Source organism: Brassica napus, chromosome A9 (assembly GCF_020379485.1).
Source record: "Brassica napus cultivar Da-Ae chromosome A9, Da-Ae, whole genome shotgun sequence".
In the NCBI taxonomy this organism is placed as follows: Eukaryota; Viridiplantae; Streptophyta; class Magnoliopsida; order Brassicales; family Brassicaceae; genus Brassica; species Brassica napus.
In genome coordinates, this window is record NC_063442.1 from 10,540,554 (window position 1) to 10,563,241 (window position 22,688).

Sequence of the window (22,688 nt, forward strand, 5' to 3'; positions counted from 1 at the left end):
AATTTTAGTGGAACCAATTTGGTAAATATGTTTCGGTTAATTTAGGTTTGAACTGGCTAATTAAATTTCTATAAGGTGTTCAATCGTTTCCAACTTCGTACCATACCGTTGCCCTTTTCCTACCTACCAGTTTACCACAAGTCACACTGAATCAAAACTATTATCGATAATTTTTTAATATATTTGATCATTTTATTTATATATATACAATGTTTTTGTTATTATTATATAGTTTATCTCCGATAGATCAGGTCAATTTTTATTAAAAATTATGAACATAAACTATAATTAATATATCATGGGCTGGTCGGATTGGACATTAAACAAATTATGACACAATAGATTTTATTTTTTTCACCGAACACATTCTTAAAAAAAATGAACAGTATTGCTTTCACAATTGAATTATTTTGACATTTATCTTCCATATGGTTTTGAAAAGTTTCAGATCAACCATCAAATTGATACATATATTTTTAATGTTTTTAGTCGTATGCTTAAGGAAAACTTACATTTTTGTAATTTAAAATCGTTTTAAAAAAGTCAAAAAAAAATAACATATAAAAAAATTAACATATAAGGTTTCCTCATTTTTGTAATTTAAAGTCGTTTTAAAATTTTTAAAATATAACATATAAGAAACAATCTATTTTTTTTATATAGTTAATGTTATTGTTTAATTTTTTTAATAATATAAGATTAAACAAAAATGCGAAATGATACAAAAATTGTTATCAAATTTTTATTATTTATAGTCATTAATTATCATATATATGTTAATCATATTAGGTAACTGCATAGTTCGTGCAGCTGAGTTGTTTGGTGTTAAAGAAACAGGGGAGATATTCAAGGAAGCGGTGGAATCATCAGTGGTTTCTGAGAACGATGTGAAGATGATGTGCATCATGTTTGCAGAGATGGAGAGAAGCGTTGGAGAGATAGATCGAGCTCGTGGAATCTACAGGTATGCGTCGCAGTATGAAGACAGTCAAGTGGTGTGGGAGAAATGGCATGAATTGGAAACTGAGCATGGTAATGAAGATACGTATAGAGACATTCTTAGTGTTAAGCAAACTGTTTCTGGCTCTGGTCTGCGTCCGGTTAAGAAGTCCCGGTCTGGATCTCCCTTTGAAACTCTAGCCACCTCTCCGGTTAAGAAAATGCGTACAATGTAAAATGTTTACTTTCCTTATTCTCATTGGTTCCAATGTTTGTTCTGCTCATATATAGTCAAAGGATCCAATCTTTTACTCGTGTCAGATTCTACTTTCTTGATCTTGAAATCTGATAGTGAGATTAGAATACGGAGGCTTGATCTTTGATTTTGCTTGAGTATGTATACTTTTGGTTATGTATTTTTGGATGGTTGCATATCTATGGCAAAGAATCTGGTGGCAACAGATGAAGTGAAAGTGATGCTACATATGTTGAAAGTGGCCAAAGTTACAATCCTCTTTCTTGTTAAGAGGTTCCTTAAGAAAATAAAAACTTAAGAATCAATACTGCAGAGATCTACATTGGTTTGGAATTTAGCCTGATGGGATCTGACTTTATACTTTTTAAAGGTAAGATTTTGGATAAATTGTTTTGTAAGGAATATAATGAAGTATCAAAAGTCTAGTTAATAAATTATAGTGGAATTTTCCGCATTAAAATATAGGATAGAAAAAAATACTAAAAACTGCAGATGGTTTGGTTTGGTTTGGGAGATGAAACGTTGGCTTACAAGTTAGGTAGCTTTAATGGAGGAGGAACACGTTCACCAGCTTTATTTATCATGGAGGAGGAGTAACTCCAAAGACTCTACAACTATATTTATACATTATAATTCCCTTTTTTTTAATTAGTTACAAAACAACTATAATTATATAACATCAGAAATTAGATGTAGCAAATGTTTTTCCTTTTCTTTCAAAGCTGTAATTGGACAGATTAATAAATTTTAAATTAAGTTACTAAGAAAAAAGAAGAAGATAATGTTCAAATATAAATAGGGACCTCATAGAGGTGTCGATTTAGTTCGCTAACTACCGAAGAAGAAGCAGCTACCTCTCTCTCTCCCTCTCTCTCAACGGTAAGATCCGCCATTCTCCTTCTTCATCATTCTCTGATCCAATTTGTGAATGCCCTCCTCTGAATCTAGCTATATCCCGTAGAGTAATTTGTGTAGAAACCATCTCTTTCTCTCTCTCGTGTGCCATTGTGATCGATATGGTGTTTTTGACATTTCCCTAAAGTTTTAATCTGTTTGATCTCCTCGAATGATCGATTAGCCGAAAAGAGTGATCTTGTGTGTGTGTGTGTGTTTCACTGAGAGCTGGATCTGTGAGACTTAACTGACATTTGCGTTTCCTCTGTTTTCAGATCTGAAGAAATGGCACGCAAGAAGATCAGAGAGTACGACTCAAAGAGACTCGTGAAGGAACACTTCAAAAGGCTTTCCGGTAAAGAACTCCCTATCAGATCCGTTCAGGTATATAAAAAAAGATCCCATTTTTTTTTTTAAACGTGCATTGGTTTCTCCGTCATAAAATCACATTAACGTTTGTGTAGATTAACCAAGAGACTGATCTAAATGAGCTAGTTGAGAAGGAGCCTTGGCTCTCTTCCGAGAAGCTTGTCGTCAAACCCGACATGTTGTTTGGTAAGCGTGGCAAGAGCGGTTTGGTTGCCTTGAAACTAGACTTCGCTGAAGTCGCGACCTTTGTCAAAGACCGCTTGGGCAAAGAGGTATTATTAGTTAACTTGTTGAGGCTTTTGAGCTAAAAATGATCTGAGATCTGTACTTAGATTTTTTTTCTATCTAACATCAACAGGTGGAGATGAGTGGATGCAAAGGACCCATCACAACCTTCATTGTTGAACCTTTTGTCCCACACAATGAGGAGTTTTATCTCAACATTGTCTCTGATAGACTTGGCTGCAGCATTAGCTTTTCTGAGTGCGGAGGGATTGACATCGAGGAGAACTGGGACAAGGTATTCATTTTGGATCTCTAATGTGTCTGTTTCACAATCTTCTTGCCGTAAAAGCTGTAAATTTGAGTCGGGTCTCTGCTTTGTACAGGTCAAGACCATAACTGTGCCCACTGGTTCTTCCTTGACACCTGAGATATGCGCACCTCTTGTTGCTACCCTTCCTCTTGAGGTAATATTAAAGCTCAATAACAATGACAAGTAAAAAAAAATTGGACTTGCAATTTCGATTTATAACGTTTCCATGTACAGATCAAAGGGGAACTTGAAGATTTTATTCAAGTTATTTTCACCCTTTTCCAAGGTATGTTAAGATCACTGGTTGTACTCACAATTAAAAGCAGATTCACAAATGATAAAAAACTGAAGCCTTTTTTCTTATTGGGTACTAGATCTTGATTTCACTTTCTTGGAAATGAATCCTTTTGCACTGGTTGATGGAAAGCCTTATCCTCTGGATATGAGGGGTGAGCTTGATGACACCGCTGCTTTCAAAAACTTTAAGAAGTAAGTGTGACTCTCAGCTGTTCCTAGTCACGACTCTTGTTGCTTTATTTAAGCGATATGCTTAACCTCTCACGTTTTGCAGGTGGGGCGACATTGAGTTCCCTATGCCATTTGGAAGAGTGATGAGCCCCACAGAGAGCTTCATCCACGGTCTAGATGAGAAGGTATCATTTCCATTCTGTGTATAACTTTGTGGTTCGGGAAAACAGCAGTTTTGTATGATTCTCTTATGAACCTTTTGTATACGCAGACAAGTGCATCTTTGAAGTTCACTGTTCTGAACCCCAAGGGAAGGATTTGGACTATGGTAGCTGGAGGAGGTGCGAGTGTCATCTACGCTGATACGGTATGTTTCTGTATTAGAAAAACCATACGTTGCTTAGCCAACAGTGAGAATTAGCCTCTGAGATGTTTTCTAAAATGTTATCCAGGTTGGAGATCTGGGGTATGCATCTGAGCTTGGAAACTATGCTGAGTACAGTGGAGCACCCAAAGAAGACGAGGTTTTACAGTACGCTAGAGTCGTCATCGATGTAAGATGCTTTTTATTGTTTCCTCCCTCCACATAAAACCAACCAAACATTAAGACACTTCTGACTATAAACTCCTGTGAATACGCAGTGTGCTACAGCGAATCCGGATGGAAAAACCAGAGCACTGGTGATCGGAGGTGGAATTGCTAATTTCACGGATGTTGCTGCTACCTTCAATGGCATTATCCGAGCTCTCAAGGAAAAGGTAAGGGAGAAATGAGCGTAAATAAATACCAAAGTTACTTGCTGAAATGGTCTTTAAGCTTCAACTCTTTGTTTTGTTTGTTAATGAACAGGAAGCAAAGCTGAAAGCAGCAAGGATGCATATATATGTGAGGAGAGGAGGACCAAACTACCAAAAGGGACTTGCTAAAATGAGATCCCTTGGAGATGAAATCGGTGTCCCCATCGAGGTATATACATACGTACCACACAATAAACCAACTCAATACATTTCCATTTACTGGATTCTAACTGTTTTATCTCTCTGTTTGATTTCAAGGTGTATGGTCCTGAAGCAACAATGACAGGTATCTGCAAGGAGGCAATTGAGTACATCACAGCCGCTGCATAAGCCTTTACTCTATCTTGTTACTTTAAATGCGCCTTCTTGTTTGTGTTGAGACTTATGCTTGGATTATATGTTTCACTTTCTTAAGTTTCTTATTTGTATTCATAATAAACAACAAGTATCTTTGTACTCTTTTCTTTTTTACTTAGTGTGTTTCACTTTTGATTATCAATTTGTCATCATATTCTTGACGTTTAGGTTCGGTTATTGTTTTGCTTGATTTGTGAACACCCTGACGTGCTCATACCAGCAAAAGGAAGCATTTAGCACAGTAGATGCCAAGTTAGATCACTATCTAAAGAGCGTAAAGTATGTAGAGTAGAAGTGTGCACATATGTTTCGCATTTGTACATGTCGTCAAAGCAAACAGGAAAAAAAAAACTAAGTATAATGGATGCATATGAATTTTTGTATCTTATGATTCAAAAGATTATCCCCAAAACGCCAAAATGACTATATTTTTATTCAGTCACTTAATGCAAGCCAACAAAGGTGGAAATGAAAGTTAAGCAACAACAACATTGATAAAACAAGAAAATTGATAACAGCAAGATAGGTTGTAAGATCATATCAATGTATTATATTTTGTCTAAAATAGATCTTTTTAGGACAAAAATAGTAGATCTACTGTAACATAAATAAAGAAATATCTTCAGTTTATTCTTCTAAACTAAGTGAATTATATTTCTACTCATGGTTCTTGTGAGGCTTTGGTGCCTCTTGGGCCATCCAGGACTGGGCTGGTTAAATGGGCTTCGACTGAACCTGAAAAATAAAACAAGATGGGCTTAGTCTTGTGCAATAAGGAGTCCAAGTTCTAATAGGAAACAAGATCAGATGCATATGACGGTGGATTGATAAATCCTTCTCCAACTAGAACTAGCTCAAATCAGGTTGTATAAATATAGGTCTCATCTCTTCTTTGTAGTAACAGAAACATATAAACTCTCTAAAGCATAGAACACGCAACTAGTGCGAAGCTTGTAACGTTTTCGATTCATAGTGATATAGAGTTTGTCTCCGGTTTGGAGAGGACTCGCCCAACATATTGTTGTGTCGATTTACTTGTTACAAGAAACAGCCAAGGTCGATTCTCTACAAGTGGTATCAGAGCCAGGTTAACAGAGATCCTAGTTACAGAGATTCGAGGGCAAGATTCAATAAACAAGCAAGGAGAATTCTTATCTGGTGCGGAGAAGAAGACTCAGCTCGTTGGTGATTGAAGCTTGAAGACTACGGCGTGTTACAGCAACCTGCAAACAAAAGAAAATAAGTTTACGGGTTATAAGAAAGATGGAAGCAATTTCAAAGAAATTTGAAGTGGAAAAATTCGATGGCAAAGGTGATTTTGGTCTATGGAAATATAAGATGCTGTGTCAGTTAGAGATCTTTGGTTTGGGGTCTGTTCTTAAAGAGAAAACTCCTTCTACGGATGTTGAAGGTGAAGAACAGAAAGATGAAAAACCTGATCCTAAGGAGCAAGACCGGGAATTGCGTACAAAGAATCTGATCAGTTTGTGTCTATCTGACCTTATTCTGCGCAAGGTTATGCAAGAGCCTACAGCACTGGCTATGTGGAAGGCTCTAGAAGCTGAGTATCAGACCAAGACATTACCCAATCGAATCTACATGAAGCAGAGATATGCAGGTTTCAGAATGGAAGAGCACAAATCCATTGAGGAAAATATGGATGTGTTTCTGAAACTTGTAGCTGATCTAGCAAGTCTGGACATTAAGATCAGTGAAGAAGATCAAGCAATTCAGATCTTAACCAGCTTGCCCAAGCAATACGAGTCTCTCGTTGATGCATTAAAATACGGCAGCGGCAAAGAAATTTTAACAGTTCGTGATGTTACGAGCTCAGCTTATTCTAAGGAAGTTGAATTAAGGGAGAAGGGACTTCTTAACAAGTCCAAGAGTAACTCAGAGGGGCTGTACGTTGGCAACAACAGAGGCAGGGGCGAAAAGAAAAACGACAAGACTTGGAGAGCTAGATCAAAGAGTAAAAACAGATCACAATCAAGACCTAAGTTCTCTAAAGAATGTTGGACGTGTGGCAAAGAGGGACATTTTAAAAAGCAGTGTCCGGAGAGAAAGCCATCAAATTCGGTCAACATAGCTGAAAAGAAAGAAGAACCATTAGTGTTAGTAGCTAGCCAGCAAGCTATTAAGGACGAGTGGGTACTTGATTCTGGTTGTACGTTCCATATTACTCCAAATAAAGATGTCTTATTTGATCTGGAAGACATAGAAGGAGGAAAGGTTTTGATGGGAAATAACACCATCAGCGAGATCAAAGGGATAGGAAAAATCAGGATCATGAACGATGATGGATCAAGCGTGATTCTCACTGATGTGCGTTACATGCCAACGATGGGCAGAAATCTTATTTCCTACGGTTTATTGGAGAAGATGGGATGTAGATATGAAGGCAAGGACTTCATGGTGCAGTTTTACAAAGGAGATAAGAAGGTTATTTCTGGAAAATACTGTGATGGCTTATATTACTTACAAGGAACAGTATTGAATGGTGAAGCTGCAGTCGCAAGACCTGATATCGATCTGACTAAGAGGTGGCATTCTAGACTTGGACATATGAGTCTAAAGGGTATGAATATCCTAGTTAAAGACGGATACTTAAACGAGAAAGACGTAAAAACGTTGGAGTTTTGCGAGAACTGCGTTTTGGGCAAAGCACATAAGTTAAGCTTCCCAAAGGGCAAGCATACGTCTAAAGAAGTCCTAGAATACATTCATTCAGACTTATGGGGTTCACCTTCGGTGATTGAAAGTCTCGGAGGCTGCTACTACTTCGTTACGTTCATTGATGACTTTTCTAGGAAAGTTTGGATCTATTTCCTAAGATCAAAAGACGAAGTATTTCAGAACTTCAAGGAATGGAAGACAAGCGTCGAGACTAAGACAGGAAAGAAGGTGAAGTGTCTTAGGACGGATAACGGATTAGAATTCTGCAACACACAGATGGACACTTTGTGTAAAGAAGCAGGAATCAAACGACACAGAACATGCGTCTATACTCCTCAACAAAACGGAGTATCAGAACGCATGAACCGTACGATCATGGATAAAGTTCGGTGTATGCTGACAGAGGCAGGCTTAGAGCAAAAATTCTGGGCGGAAGCGGCTTCTACGGCTGTCTACTTGATCAACCGATCTCCAAGTTCAGCTATTAACTTCAAGCTACCGGAAGAGATGTGGTCTGGAACTAAAATTGACCTAAACCATCTAAGGAAGTTTGGCTGCACAGCCTATGTTCACGTAACTCAAGCCAAAACCAGTCCAAGAGCAATGAAGGGAACTTTCTTAGGATATCCAATGGGGACTAAAGGCTATCGAGTTTGGCTACCAGAAGAGTTAAGATGTACAATTAGCAGGAATGTGATATTTAATGAAGAAGAGATGTTTAAAGACATCAAGGAAATCAGCGAGAAGAAGAAGAGACCGAAGAAAGTAACGTTCAACCCGGTGCTGATTCAAGGACCTTCAAACGTATCTATTGACGCAGAGGATACAGTTCAAGGTGGAGTTTCTCCAGCATCAGAAACCTCAGTAACTGAATCCTCAAGCTCAGAAAGTGAAGAAGAAGATGTGGAAGCTGAACGGGAAAATCTAGATAATTACATTCTTGCGAGAGATAGAATCAGAAGAGAGGTGAAAAAGCCTTCTAGGTTCGATGATTCAGACTGTGTGGCTTATGCTCTAGCTACAGCAGAAGAGATAAATATGGATGAACCTAAATCCTATTTAGAAGCAAGAAGAAGTAAAAGCTGGAAGTTATGGAATATAGGAATGCAAGAAGAGATGGATTCACTGGAGAAAAATCAGACTTGGAAACTGGTTGATAAACCAGAGAATAAGAAGATTATTGGCAGCAAGTGGGTCTTCAAACTGAAAGAAGGCATTCCTGGAGTAGAGAAGCCGAGATACAAAGCTAGATTAGTAGCTAAAGGGTTTTCACAAGTTGAAGGGATCGACTACACAGAGGTGTTTGCACCAGTGGTGAAACACGTGTCGATTAGAATTATGCTGTCACTTGTTGCAAATTATGATCTTGATTTGGAACAACTAGACGTGAAAACGGCTTTCCTATACGGAACGTTAGACGAGGAGATTTATATGGCACAGCCAGAAGGTTTTGTTGAGACAGGAAAAGAAGATCAAGTTTGTCTCCTATTAAAATCTCTCTACGGATTGAAACAGTCACCAAGACAGTGGAATAGGAGATTTGACACTTTCATGAAGGAACAAGGCTTCGACAGAAGTGCATACGATCCTTGTGTCTACATTAAAGGTTCAGACCTAGCTCATATAGTTTATCTATTGATCTATGTCGATGACATGCTAATAGCGTCTAAAGATTCTAAAGAAATTAAGAGAGTCAAAGATAGCTTGAAGAAAGAGTTTGAGATGAAAGACCTTGGAGCAGCTTCAAGAATACTTGGAATGGATATTATTAGAGACAGAAAGAAAGGAACTCTAAAGCTATCACAAGGAAAGTATTTGCAGAAGGTGCTGGAAACTTTCAACATGACTGAAAGCAAAGCTGTGGTTACTCCTATCGGACCACAGTTTAAACTTAAAAGTTTGACACAAGAAGAGGAAAATGTGGAAGCGAGATTCATGAGCGAGATACCATACGCATCAGCTGTAGGAAGCTTGATGTACGCAATGGTGGGATCTAGACCAGACTTATGCTTCGCAGTGGGCTTGATCAGCCGTTACATGAGCAAGCCAGGAAGACAACACTGGGAAACTGTTAAGTGGGTGATGAGATACCTACAAGGAGCTCTAGATTCAGATCTATTGTTTACTAAAGGAGAAGATTTCAAAGTACGAGGATTCTGTGACGCAGACTACGCAACCGATTTGGACAGAAGAAGATCCGTGACAGGATATGTGTTTCAAGTCGGAGGCAACACAATAAGCTGGAGATCAGGTCTCCAACATATTGTCGCACTATCAACGACAGAATCAGAATACATGGCATTAGCCGAAGCTTTTAAAGAAGCATTATGGCTTAAGGGGTTTGTTAGTGAATTGGGATTCAAGCAAGATGATGTGAGAGTGTTTTCAGATTCACAGAGTGCTATACACTTAGCTAAGAATGGAGGATTCCATGAAAGGACTAAGCATATAGATACTAGACTACACTTTATGAGAGACGTAATTGAGGCTGGCGACGTTACGGTTCACAAGATTCACACATCTATCAACCCTGCAGATTTTCTAACTAAGTGTGTACCTGGACAGAAGTTCGAGACATGCTTGGAGATCCTCAAGGTTCTGCCTTAGAAGGTCTCGTGTGGCTGCAGGTGACAATGCTGTCGAGTTGATCACCTCGCGGAAAGGCCACAAAAGAAAATATCAGTTTCAGGAAAAATAAACTGATGGTTCGACAGGGTTATTATAAAGCTCGGAAAGAAGATGAATTTGAATGTAGAAGATTACCTTTAAATAATGACGGGTGTAGACAGGAGCTGTCTATGCAAGGAATCTGAAAAAATTATTCAGGAAATACTAGTCAAAGAATTGTTTTATGCAGAGATTAAGCTTCAAACAGAAGCTGGAAAAACATTATAAAGAGATGAATCAGAAGCTCTACCTGAAGACGTAGGGTTGTAGCAAGGAAACGCCTGCAACACAGTTGTGAACAAAAGTTATTAATTCACAAGTTCAAAGCTCTTAAAGGAATTGAAGCAATAATTCTAATTTGATTACCTTACGGAAGTAACGATGGTGAAGAGACGTCAACACCATGAACTGTAACATTAAACAAGGAGATATGTTTAATTATTCAGCAAAAGAATCTTTCGTTACAGGTTTCTAGGAGAGCTTAAAAGACACGTATGTATACAGGAAGGAAAGTCAAAACAAAAGAGGATACCTTTTGGTCTTTGACAAAGTTCTGGTTCGTTTTTTTCCGAAGGTGGCGTGAGGAGGAGTTAAGTGGCTTTGCCATTTGATAATCACAAAGCTACAACAGATTCATCAAGGCACGAGCTGGAAAAGAAATTGAAATCAAAGGTTAAAACTTTGTTCAATGTCTAAGGAAGAAGACAAAGAGGAGCAAAGGGAACCTGAGACGTCAATGGCGAAAGCGGTGATAGCTAAACGCCGGTGAAGACGAGCGGCGGTGAAGTCGGGATCTTGTCTTGGTCACGGGGAATCGAAGGAGAGAGAGATTACAGCAAGGGCGAGATAGAGAGGAGCAAGGATCGGAGAGAATCATGCATCTCCGGTGACGACGGCATCAAGGAACAGACGATCGTCGGAGAAGACGAAGCGGTGAGCTCGTCGAAGCTTCTGGTCGCCAAAGGAGAGAGACGGAGAAGTCGATGAGTGAGGCCAAAGAGTCAAGGTGGAGAATGTGAGGCTTTGGTGCCTCTTGGGCCATCCAGGACTGGGCTGGTTAAATGGGCTTCGACTGAACCTGAAAAATAAAACAAGATGGGCTTAGTCTTGTGCAATAAGGAGTCCAAGTTCTAATAGGAAACAAGATCAGATGCATATGACGGTGGATTGATAAATCCTTCTCCAACTAGAACTAGCTCAAATCAGGTTGTATAAATATAGGTCTCATCTCTTCTTTGTAGTAACAGAAACATATAAACTCTCTAAAGCATAGAACACGCAACTAGTGCGAAGCTTGTAACGTTTTCGATTCATAGTGATATAGAGTTTGTCTCCGGTTTGGAGAGGACTCGCCCAACATATTGTTGTGTCGATTTACTTGTTACAAGAAACAGCCAAGGTCGATTCTCTACAGTTCTACTCAAACGGTGTCACGGAAACTGGCAATTCGATTGTTGCCAGTCATTTTATCTAAATACAAAAAATATCATTTATCTCTAAAATTATCTCCATTTTGTTTTTTTTTTCTTAATAAAAGAACCATAAACAAATACGAATTTATCTCTTATATATGATTCTACCATAAGAAATATTATTTATTTTTCTAAATATAGGAAAACATTAATCTATATTTTAGAATAAGAAATAAAAGTAGCTTCGAAATAAAATATTACGTAATAACATTTGGAGTCATATCTGTTTACACTCATATATAAGAAATATGATATTTTTCTCTGATTAGGACATATCTGTTTACACTCATATTTTTTTTTTGACAAAAAAAAAAAAACATGAGTGTAAACAGATATGTCCTAATCAGAGAAAAATATCATATATGTAAGAAAAAAAAATAATCATTATTTTAGAGTAAAAATAGCTTGGATGTCTAAGAAACAAAACATTTTTTTTTTAACTAAAGAAACAATACATATGGTGTCGCACAAAAAAAAAGAAACAATACATATGGTAACACTTTTGATAAAAGAGACTAAACTTGTTTCATCAGTTTACTCTAGTCGTCAATTTGTTTTGGATGAGAAGAATTTTAAAAGAGTTTGGTTTGATGCAAATAAAGAGTAATATCATATTGTGTGATAACAGTTTGGCTATCAAGTTGTCCAAAAATCTGGTACTTCATGGCCAACGTAAACAATTTTGAATTTACTCTATTTGAATAAGCTCTATTTGTAGTATTTCAAAATTTGGTCTGAGTCGGTTTTAGAATATTTAGTCTTCACGTTTTTGGTTTTTGAAACCTTGCAAGTTATGTACATCGAAATGCTTACATGCATTTGTGTAAACTTGAACATATGTCATCCAGCATAATTAAATTGAAATTTTGTAAACATAAAAGGAAATATCGTAAACCAAAAAAAAAGAACTGAATTTTGGTTGAGCTTGAAAACGGTTACAAATTTCTATATGACTATATCCATACAAACTCTTAAACCGGACGTGGTTCAAGCGAGCCGGATGGTATCCGGTCAAGACTTTATCCAGGATTACAACTTTTTTTCCTCGCAATTTCTATCCACAAGACAAAGCCATGAACATACAATGGTCGTTATTCTCTCAACTGCATCAGCGAATTTAAGCCAAGAAGAGTCGTAAACGTGGAGGCTAATCAGGTGTGAGGACAGAAGCGTGCACCTGCAACTGAGAGACCACATAATAGCCGTCAGATCACGCGGCAATAAGCAAACGCTGTTAAAGGGAATGATGTCGGTCCAAAGTCTCGTGAGTCGTTCTTAAGACACGTTGCTTAGATGCAGTCGGTGGTACTCTGCCGTATTTTTTGGTCATTACCACGATCCATTAAGTTCCTAATTATATTCTTTTTCTTATCACAAACTTCCTAATTATATTCATTTACTAAATTTATTAAGGAAAAAAATATTAAGAAATATGAAATGACTAAATGAGCAATTACATAATTCTTTTCAAAGGTTATTTTTTTTTAATTTTAATTATTTTCAAGATTTAAATCTAGTAAATTGCAAGCTCAGTATTTTCGGCCATTACCATCATCCACTAACTTTCCAGTTATAAGTTTCAAACTATTAAAGAAAATATTAAAATTATAAATTGAGCAAATGCATAATTATTTTCAAGTTTGGGCCCAGTAAATTTTAGATTATCAAAATTTTAGTACCTCCGTTGAAAATAGTTTAATTTAAAGTACTTTTTAACCTGAATTATTTTTTGTCGAAAAATGAGGTTTTAACATTAATTATAGTTTGGAAGTTTTAATAATAAGTATTATTCTAATTTTTATTATATATTTAATAAAAAAATATTTTTATGATATATATAAAAGTTTCATATCATATATAATAAATGAAACGCAATAATTGAATTTTTAAAAGTCTAAACCCACATAATTGGCAAAGAAAAAAAAACACATAATTTCTCAATTATTGACATACTTTAACAAAAAAACTTCCAAAATTATGCATTAACAAAGAGACTAATTTAACATTGAGAAAAAGACTAGGATAGCACCAAACCAAGTTTTTGTTCCCAAAGTAGCACTCAAGGCTCAAAGTCACAAAAATAGGTTTCATTAAAGAGGTAAATATACATTTATACCCCTTGGGTTAATTAATCCAAACCTTAGGGTTTAGAGTTAAGGGGGTGGGGTTTTGGAATTAGGGTTTAAAATTTTATAAAAAATAAATACTAAAATAAAAAATAAAAATTTTAAAAACAGTTTCAAAAAGTATTTTTAAATTATAAAAAGAAAATTTGAAAAAAAAAAATTTCAAAAAAAAAATTATAAAAATTTCGAATCTGAAAACATATAATCTGAAACTATAAAAAAAATTTCTTTTATTTTTTTTTTTTTTTTTTTTATTTATTTTTGTTTATTTATTTAATTTTAAACCAAGGGTATTAGGGATATTTTACCCTTTAATGAATGTCATTTTTGTGACTTTCTCCTTCTAGTGCTATTTTTGAGACATAAACTTCAAAAGGTGCTATTATTGACAATTGCCCTTTAACATTTCTCAAACATCAAACTGAAAAACGAAGTCGTCATCCTCGAGAGAAACCGCTGTGTTCCTCAAACTCAAGTTCTCTCCTTAAATCAAAATCTAACAAAAGTCTCCCTCTCTTTTACACAAATAAACCAGAAATTGCCATTTTATTAACTTTCCAGTTTCTTCTCCAAGTCTCTAATGCTCTGTTCATTCTAACTGCATTTTTGACTGAACCAAGAATTATGGATTCGTCCAAGAAGCTCTTGTTCCCCGACCAGTTCTTCTCTGCGAGAAGAAGAAACATCCTGTCCAGATTCGGACTAGGAATCGCAGCTTCTCTCGTTATCCTCACACTTCTCTCCCTCACTAACTCCTCCTTCAATGTCCCCTTCGTCTCTCCTCTGCTTCAAGGTCTCAGAAACTCCAATCTCAGCATCTCTTCTTCTGTTTCTCCTCAATTCAATTCTTCAGGGTCATCTTCTTCTTCCAATCAAGTCGAAGATAAGAAGCCTGAAGTAGTAGTTCCAGTTCCAAGCTTTGAATCTGGACAAACAAGAGATACTGGTTCGAAGAATACAAGTTTGTCTGGAGAAGGTGAAGTCTCAAGCTTTGAATCTGGACCAAGATCTGGAGAAACAGTGATTAACTCGACTTTGTCTGAAGATGGAAAAGTCTCAGTCCGAAATGACGAAAATACCCTCGAAGCAAATGCTACGATAAGTGTAGGCAACAGCTCTAGCTTGGTATCTGATCTGGGAGGTAGGTTTGTTCCTGCAAACCCGAGCAATGAGAAGAATGCCACTGTGGAAGCAGATCGAAGCAGAGGCTCTTACGAGGATTGTGATATCTACGATGGAAACTGGGTGAGAGCTGACGATGAAACGATGCCGTATTACCCGCCTGGTTCGTGTCCGTATATAGACAGAGATTTCAACTGTCACGCTAACAAAAGACCTGATGATGGTTACGTTAAATGGAAATGGCAGCCTAACGGGTGTGACATTCCCAGGTAAGTTATTATTTATTACCTTTTGGTTCTTGTTTCTTGGATTATTACAATGTGTTTGTGTTTGGAATCTTAAAGGTTGAACGGGACAGACTTTCTTGAGAAGCTAAGAGGGAAGAAGCTAGTTTTTGTTGGGGACTCGATAAACAGAAACATGTGGGAATCTCTTGTTTGCATTCTTAGACACAGCCTCAAGGACAAGAAACGAGTTTATGAGATCTCAGGGAGAAGAGAGTTCAAGAAGAGAGGCTTCTACGCTTTCAGATTCGAGGACTATAACTGCACGGTGGATTTCGTTGGCTCGCCCTTCTTTGTAAGGGAATCAAGTTTCAAAGGCGTGAACGGGACTACATTGGAGACACTAAGGTTGGATATGATGGACAAGACGACGTCCATGTATCGAGATGCTGATATACTGATATTCAACACTGGTCATTGGTGGACTCATGACAAAACAAAGCTAGGGTATATGATTCTGTAACATTGTTTTATTTAACCGTGACTAGGGATGAGCAGTTCATTTTTTTTTTTGGTTTTTCGGTTCTAGAGATATAGGATCTGTTCGAGTTTTATGAAATTTGGTTCGGTTTCAATTTTTTTGGTACGGTCCGGTTCTTAGCAGGCCTAACAGTGACTTTGATGTTGTTTGGCAGAGAAAACTATTACCAAGAGGGTAACGTAGTGTACCCGAGGCTCAAGGTTCTCGAAGCTTATAAACGAGCTCTCACCACTTGGGCCAAATGGGTCGACAAGAACATCGACCGCAACCAAACCCATGTTGTATTTAGAGGCTATTCCGAAACACATTTCAGGTAAATACTTTATATTTTCTTCAAAAACGTTGTTATTAGCCGTATTGAACCGATGTTCTTTTTATAGAGGAGGGCCATGGAACTCAGGAGGACAATGCCATAATGAAACAGAACCAATCTATAACACGCATTACTTAAAAAAGTATCCTTCTAAGATGAGAGCTCTCGACTACATACTCCGTGATAAAATGAAAACACCGGTGATTTACATGAACATAAGCCGGCTAACGGATTTCAGAAAAGATGGTCACCCTTCTATATATAGGACGGTGTACAAGACGGAAAAGGAGAGAAGAGAGGCCGTGAGCCACCAAGATTGTAGTCACTGGTGCTTGCCGGGTGTGCCGGACACATGGAACCAGCTCTTGTATGTATCTCTGTTAAAGGCCGGTCTAGCATCTAAGTGGTAGTCCAAAGTCCTTTGCCTTTGTTTTATTGTTTGTATTCCTGCAATCTTAATGCACGAAAAATCACGTTTACTGGTTGGTATGGATTAGTGTATAGGCATTGCATGGTTAGTTTGAATTATCTTAAACCCACTAGTTTTGTAAGGAATGTTTCTTACTGGATAATGATATGTATTTAGTTGATATATATGAATTTAGTCGAGATAAGTTGGAGCTTAACCAAATCTGCAAAAGGCAATCAAGCTGTTTTCTTATTTCACATGGTTTCAGAATAGAGATCAAACTAAATTTAATTTCTGTTTTCCTAGACTACAAAAGTATTTTTTTAAGTTTGAGTGCTTATGGTTCTAAGTTGTTACGATGAATGGAGAAGTTTTCAAAGGAAGAAGTTGCGAAACAGAGTGATACAATAGTGGTTTCACCGTACTCATTTAAAAAAAAAGATAATATTAGTGGCTTTGATCCCCAAAAAAGGATAATATCAGTGGCTAAGTTGGTATCTAATATGGTGCTAAATATTTTTCCAAAGGTTTAGTTGGAGTTGGAACTACAGTTTTGTGATGTGCAATTTAATTTATTGACCTACGATTCTATTTATTCTATGACTGAGGTTGCGGATTGGGGTTATTTTAAGATCTGAAACCAAAGCATATAGTACTCCCTCCGTTTTTTAATATAAGTCGTTGTAGAGAAATTTTTTTGTTCCAAATTATATGTCGTTTTCGGTTTTCTATGTAAAATTTATTAGTAATTAATGTTGTATGACCAATGTTAATATATCTTTTATTTTTCAATTGGTTGAATTGTAGTTAGGTAAATAATTAATGATGTTTTTGTTTAGAAAATATAAAAAATTAATGGTTTTCTTAATCTACGTGCATAGCTATAAAACGACTTATATAAAAAAACGGAGGGAGTAATATTTTAAGACAAAATCTTGCGTTAAAGGTAATTTAAAGAAACACAGAACTTAGAAAGAGATCTCATCACATAAATTCCCTTCACGAGGAGAGTGAGTATCCTTTCACCTGGGGAACAAATTTTGAAAATGTCGGATCTCATGCAGTATCCAAGAAATGGGCACTTCTCTGAATCCATTAATACCGCCACAACTTCAGTCAAGTCGATTTGAAACTACCGTCAAATAATTGATACCCTTTCTCTGCCCAAACTATAATGAAACTATAATAGCTTCTGCTTACAAAACCATAGAACGCATGTAAAAGTTTATATCACACTAACCAATGTTTTTAAGGTAGCACCCAAAACTTTTTAAGAAAATTTTGGCGCTACCATTTTTTAGTTTTATAAAAAAATCACACTTTTGGATATAAAAAGTCATATTTTAAAGTATATTTATCATGTATCTAAATTTAAAAACAATAAGAAAATAATAACCAATTATCTGATTTAATTAGTTTGTAAATTTTATGCTAGTTTATTAATGGAATATTATTGAAAATCTTCTTAACTCCTTTTTATTGACATCCTTAAAAGTTTCCTAAAGAGCTTAATTATGCCAAATTAACAATTAGGGGGGGGGGGGGGGGGGGGGTTAATAAGCCAAAAACCCTTACATTGTAGAAAGTAATTATAAGTATAACGATTGTGAAATCATAACTCTTTCACATCATTATCTAGCTTGAAAATATTTTAGGTTAAACTAAAAGATGAAATATTTATCTCCAATAAGGTGGACCTCAAGACTGCTCGAAGGATACAGAAAAGTGGATATATTTTTTACTTTCCGACACTTAATGTAGAAATAAAACAAAACACAGAAAACTCATCATTCTCCAGTTAATTGAAAGTCTTGAAACTAAAAGATATAGGGGGCAAAAGATGTTGTACGTTTTTGGTTATACATGTTCAGGCTAATTAAGGTTTTTTGGAAGTTCAGATGCATGTTGTCATTTGATACGCATGAGCATGCAATAGTTAGGATCGTACTGATTTAACCCTATCATAATAAACACTATTAAAAAGTACTCATTTTCTTATATTGTAACAATCAAATGAGTTTTACATATGTAACGGCAGAAAAGGTAAAAAGACACAAATTATATAACCATCAGTTTTACTGAAAAAGCAAATTATACAAGAGCATAGAGTTTCAAAACCTTAGCTAGTACTGTTCTAACTCGTAACACTGTTTTCCTTGTATAAATCGAAATTAACGAAGAAAGCGCTAAAGAGTAACGAACTAAACTAATGAAGAAACTGATTTTATAAATATAAGATTTATTATCAACCTAAATAGGTTAGAGAGAGGAGATAATTAATTCTCTGTGATGGGTTAAACCCTTTTTCTAAATTCAGTAATGCCTGTTTCTGTTGATAAAAAAAAAAGAGAGGAGATAATTATCATTAGAATCAAGGGGCTGTAGCTTTATGTATGAAGACGGTCTCGAGATCCGGTGGAGAGAAGAATTCTCTAGCGCCGCTGTAGCCAAACTTCGACGATACTTTTCGTTTCTTTGGCGGCGGAGGACACGGGAAAACCGTCGGTATTCTGAAGGAAGGCGCCGTTGGAGTCGTCGGCCACTGATCTTGATGAACGTCACTCTCCGTGTCGGCTACGGTACTTGAGGGGAGGCTAATCGGCTTCGTCGGCTCACGTAAGGAGATTCCAGGAATGGCCCATTTCTCGGAAGTTTCGTGAAGTTCGATGTTGAACTGGTGGTGGGTCTTGCCGGAAAGTCCCATAAGTTGTTGTCGTTTGAGGTTAGAGAGAAAGAGGATATGTTTTGGAAATATAAGGGAAAGTGGTTTTAAAAAAGGGATGGTTTCTAGGGTTTATATCAGTTTGTAACTATAGAGAATGTGAAAAGAATAATGAAGCATGTGATTTAGAGAAGAGTCTCTTGTAGTCAAGTCAACAGCGACTTGAAGAAAACGGATCAGTGACGATTCGGTTATTTTTGCTTGGTTAAAATTTGTTTCTGTAAATTTCGTTTTTTCAATTTCATTTTCTGGTTTAAAACATTCAAAGAACCGAGAGGTAGTGAGATTGAGTGTACATTGCATCTTTATTAAATGTGAGAGATATATGACATTCATAATAATAAATACTGTATGTAGATTCATTTTTAGCTTTATTTTGGATTATATATACATGTTAAAGTTGCATAATATTTATCAACAATGTCATCTTTCGGTATCTCTATACATACAGTAACTTGCAACTCTAAAGTCATCATATTCAATTGTAGGTTTGTTCATTACAAATCGAAAAGGTAATATAAGGTTTTCTGGCCCTTGCTTTGTTCTGCCTGCCCTTGCTTTGTTCTACCTATCTAACAATGATTTGGATACCCTGTTGATACGTTGGAGGAAGATATATTTGATTTGAGATGCTTTTTTGTTTTGATCAAACAACACTTCATTAGCTAAGATAGTCCTTACCCTCCAAAAACGGAGGAGGAAGAGTTTAACAAAGCAAGGGCAGGGAGACTTAGCCAAAGCATCAGCCTCCCCTATTACCTAAGTATTTGAGATGCTTTTAAAATATGGTTTATATCATTATAAACCCAAATAAATTATTGAAACAAAGAGACTATAACCTTATAGATATGCCAATTACGATATATCGATGAATATAGTTTCATTAATGTTGTAGATAACTTTATAGAAGTAAATATTTCGCAATTTGTTAAATGAGTACTATCTTTTTGAATGGTGACGAGATGGTTAAATCAAATTACAAATGGGACTTGTTAGAGAAGAGCAAGCGAAGGATCTTCGAAGTTATAAATAAACTATTGATGACTAAAACAAATTGTGGAAGAATGTATGTGTGATCCTTGAAGAATGAAGAATGTGTGTGAGAGTGAGTGAACACATGGAGCAAAAGTATTCAAATAGGTTTTTATGATAATAAGGAACCCGAGGAAACGCGTGACTCTAACCCTGAATTTAATTTACACATACTCCTTTTTAATTATTACTATTTTTTTTTTTTTTTTTGACAGCAAAAGAAACATCTACAGACTCATATTGACTCTGTAAACCAATTTGGTAACTCCGCATCCATGTGAACGACAAAAGACGGTTGTTTCCTAGCACTGCGTGCTAAGCTATCCGCCCTTGAGTTCTCCGTCCGTGGTACATGAACGATGTCTGAGTTAAGGAAACTTCCTCTCAAAAGCTTAAAGTCCTCCAGATAGCTTCCAAATGCAGGCCATTCTTCTGGTTCCGAAACCATCTTCACCAATTGAGAACAATCCGTTGCAAACGTCACCTGAATCTGTCTTAAATTCTTCATACATTCCATTGCCCAAATCAAAGCCTCCATCTCCGAATGAAGAGGTGAGAGAGATGCTCTTACATTTCTTGCCCCTAATAAACCATTGAAACCCGGTAAAGTACTATACCAGCCTTGCCCTGAAAATAAATCCTTATCTTTCCATGATCCATCTATAAAGCACCAACGTCCTGACGTCACTAACGTAGAAGTAGTTTGTACCGGTTGTCTCCTTGTTGAGTCATTTGCTACTTGTGCCTCAGCCCAGAGTGATGACTCCAATTCTGCTAATTTAAGTGTTTCCCTCGGATCAATATCCAGATTGCTAAAAACTTTATTATTCCGGCCTTTCCATATATACCATAATATCCATGCAAATTGGTGGTCATCCATATGAGGTTTGACTCTCCAAAAAAGATGATCCATATTAGCAAACAAAGAACAAACAGGAAAAATATTGGGATGCGATGGGATTTTAGATAACGCCCATACTTGACGTGCTGGAGGACATTCAAAAAACACATGGTTTATTGATTCCTCTGGATCTCCACATCGGGCACAACATATATCTCCTTGTATCCCTCTTGATTTTAGATTTTTCAGTACCGCTATACATCCTGAAAGAAGTTGCCATAAGAAGTGTTTCATTTTCGGAGGGCACCGCACTTTCCAGCAGAAAGCTTTTAATGCATCCACTGTAGGACCATAAAAATCTGGTGGTTTTTCTTTATCAGGATATACCCTTTCCACTTGATAACCTGATTGGACCGAATATTTTCCATTGTTAGTAAAATGCCATCCATTTCTATCCTCCATCTGATTCCGACTTAATGGAATACTTTCAATAATTTTCACATCATGAGGATCCACCAAAGTCCTGATTGCCTGTAAATTCCATGTTCGGGATTCCTGATTGATGAGGGAATCCACTGTGATATCCGGGTAACTGTTTTGAAGGTTTTTGTTTGCTGGTCTCGGGCGAGTGGCTGGGATCCAAGGGTCATTCCATACTGATATAGATGAACCTGTCCCCACCCTTTTAATTAGTCCTTTACAAACCAAAGATCTAGCAGAAATAATACTCCTCCAGCCATATGACGGGGAGTATGAACGAATCGGTTCTTTAATTATTACTATATTCAAGCCTTGTATATATCATTTTCCGTGCAAGTATTCAATGAAGTAACGAGATGGAGAGAGTCTCGTTTCAAAGTTTTGAATCCTGGTCAATCCAAGTTCTATTTGAAGAGTGGATCAACATTTGACCCCTTGTGTTTTCTTCAATCAGCCATTACAAAATCAAACACTCTGTAGCGCTTTACTTCCTTTTGGTGCGATAGTGGAAAATAAATTGGTGGATTTTTTTCTTCCATGTGAATTTTATTTTCAAGACAAGCAAATTTATGAAAATGTGTTTTTCATTCTTAAAATCTTTTTAATTTTTCATTAGTAATATTTCTAATTATATAATAAAAATTGCATGTCTGATTTTACCATATTGTTAGAAAATTAAACAAGAGGCTACACCGTTAAAAATTCACCTTAAGATAAAATAAGCATGTATATATATACTATTAATTGAGAAATCAGTTTCATACGTGTCGCGCTCACGTTAATTTTCAGTACGGTTAATTAACGAGATATATTTAACAAAATAAAATATTATATTTAATTGATATTATTTATTATTTATTTGATTTGTATTTTACTATTATTTAGATTTGTAATTTTACTTCCTTTTTATCTTTTCCAAATATCATACATAATGAAAATAAACATTATTAAATTTAAATTGATATAAACATATAGGAAAATAATAAAACAAATTTCATTTTATGTAAATTCCAATTTTATATAATTTTCATATTTTTAGTAATTACAAATTTCCTTTTATCAAATGACAATTATTAAAATATTTATTTTCTTTTTGTTTATTAATTTCTTCCAATTAAATTTCAATTTTATTTTTCTTTATAATTCTAAATAATAGATATAATAGTAAAATAAAAAAATTATAATGTTTAAAAACGAAATTATATTTTATATATAATGTGATTTCCTAAAAAGAGGTTTTAAGAAAGTCTTAATATTAAAAACAATCTTCTCTTTTTTTGAACATTAAAACATAATCTTAAACACATACTATACATTCTACTACATATTATTGATTTATTATATATCTAATCAAAAATTTAACTGAAAAATAATATAAAACATATAGGAAAATAGTAAAAACGAATTTCCTTTTATCAAATTCCAATATTTTATAATTTTAATATTT

The 22,688-nt window shown here is 35.9% G+C and overlaps 3 protein-coding genes across 3 annotated transcripts; 2 read left to right on the forward strand and 1 right to left on the reverse strand.

The window, feature by feature from the left end:
* Positions 1–1,850: 1,850 nt before the first annotated feature.
* On the forward strand, positions 1,851–4,754 carry LOC106366575 (ATP-citrate synthase alpha chain protein 2). The gene is made up of 13 exons (XM_013806197.3): positions 1,851–2,074; positions 2,365–2,473; positions 2,554–2,730; positions 2,817–2,978; positions 3,067–3,147; positions 3,228–3,279; positions 3,368–3,482; positions 3,565–3,646; positions 3,733–3,828; positions 3,914–4,015; positions 4,104–4,220; positions 4,312–4,428; positions 4,518–4,754. Exons 2-13 carry the CDS (start codon positions 2,375–2,377, stop codon positions 4,587–4,589), a joined length of 1,272 nt encoding a protein of 423 aa, XP_013661651.2. The 5' UTR covers positions 1,851–2,074; positions 2,365–2,374; the 3' UTR covers positions 4,590–4,754.
* A 9,202-nt stretch (positions 4,755–13,956) lies between these two features.
* Positions 13,957–16,351, forward strand: LOC106366574 (protein trichome birefringence-like 2). Its single transcript, XM_013806196.3, has 4 exons — positions 13,957–14,948; positions 15,024–15,410; positions 15,599–15,757; positions 15,825–16,351. The coding sequence occupies exons 1-4, from the start codon at positions 14,182–14,184 to the stop codon at positions 16,165–16,167; spliced, it is 1,656 nt and encodes a 551-aa protein (XP_013661650.2). The 5' UTR covers positions 13,957–14,181; the 3' UTR covers positions 16,168–16,351.
* A 1,482-nt stretch (positions 16,352–17,833) lies between these two features.
* LOC106366573 (cyclin-dependent protein kinase inhibitor SMR15-like) lies at positions 17,834–18,884 on the reverse strand. The gene has a single exon (XM_048739864.1). It carries the CDS (start codon positions 18,868–18,870, stop codon positions 18,538–18,540), a length of 333 nt encoding a protein of 110 aa, XP_048595821.1. The 5' UTR covers positions 18,871–18,884; the 3' UTR covers positions 17,834–18,537.
* Between the last annotated feature and the right edge of the window lie 3,804 nt (positions 18,885–22,688).

Bases quoted from the DNA above. Each gene is read 5' to 3' on its own strand.
- LOC106366573 (XM_048739864.1), bottom strand. From the start codon at position 18,870: ATGGGACTTTCCGGCAAGACCCACCACCAGTTCAACATCGAACTTCAC.
- LOC106366574 (XM_013806196.3), top strand. From the start codon at position 14,182: ATGGATTCGTCCAAGAAGCTCTTGTTCCCCGACCAGTTCTTCTCTGCG. The intron at 14,949-15,023 runs GTAAGTTATTAT...GGAATCTTAAAG, and splicing joins AACGGGTGTGACATTCCCAG to GTTGAACGGGACAGACTTTC. The intron at 15,758-15,824 runs GTAAATACTTTA...TTCTTTTTATAG, and splicing joins TATTCCGAAACACATTTCAG to AGGAGGGCCATGGAACTCAG.
- LOC106366575 (XM_013806197.3), top strand. From the start codon at position 2,375: ATGGCACGCAAGAAGATCAGAGAGTACGACTCAAAGAGACTCGTGAAG. The intron at 2,474-2,553 runs GTATATAAAAAA...ACGTTTGTGTAG, and splicing joins TCCCTATCAGATCCGTTCAG to ATTAACCAAGAGACTGATCT. The intron at 4,016-4,103 runs GTAAGATGCTTT...GTGAATACGCAG, and splicing joins ACGCTAGAGTCGTCATCGAT to TGTGCTACAGCGAATCCGGA.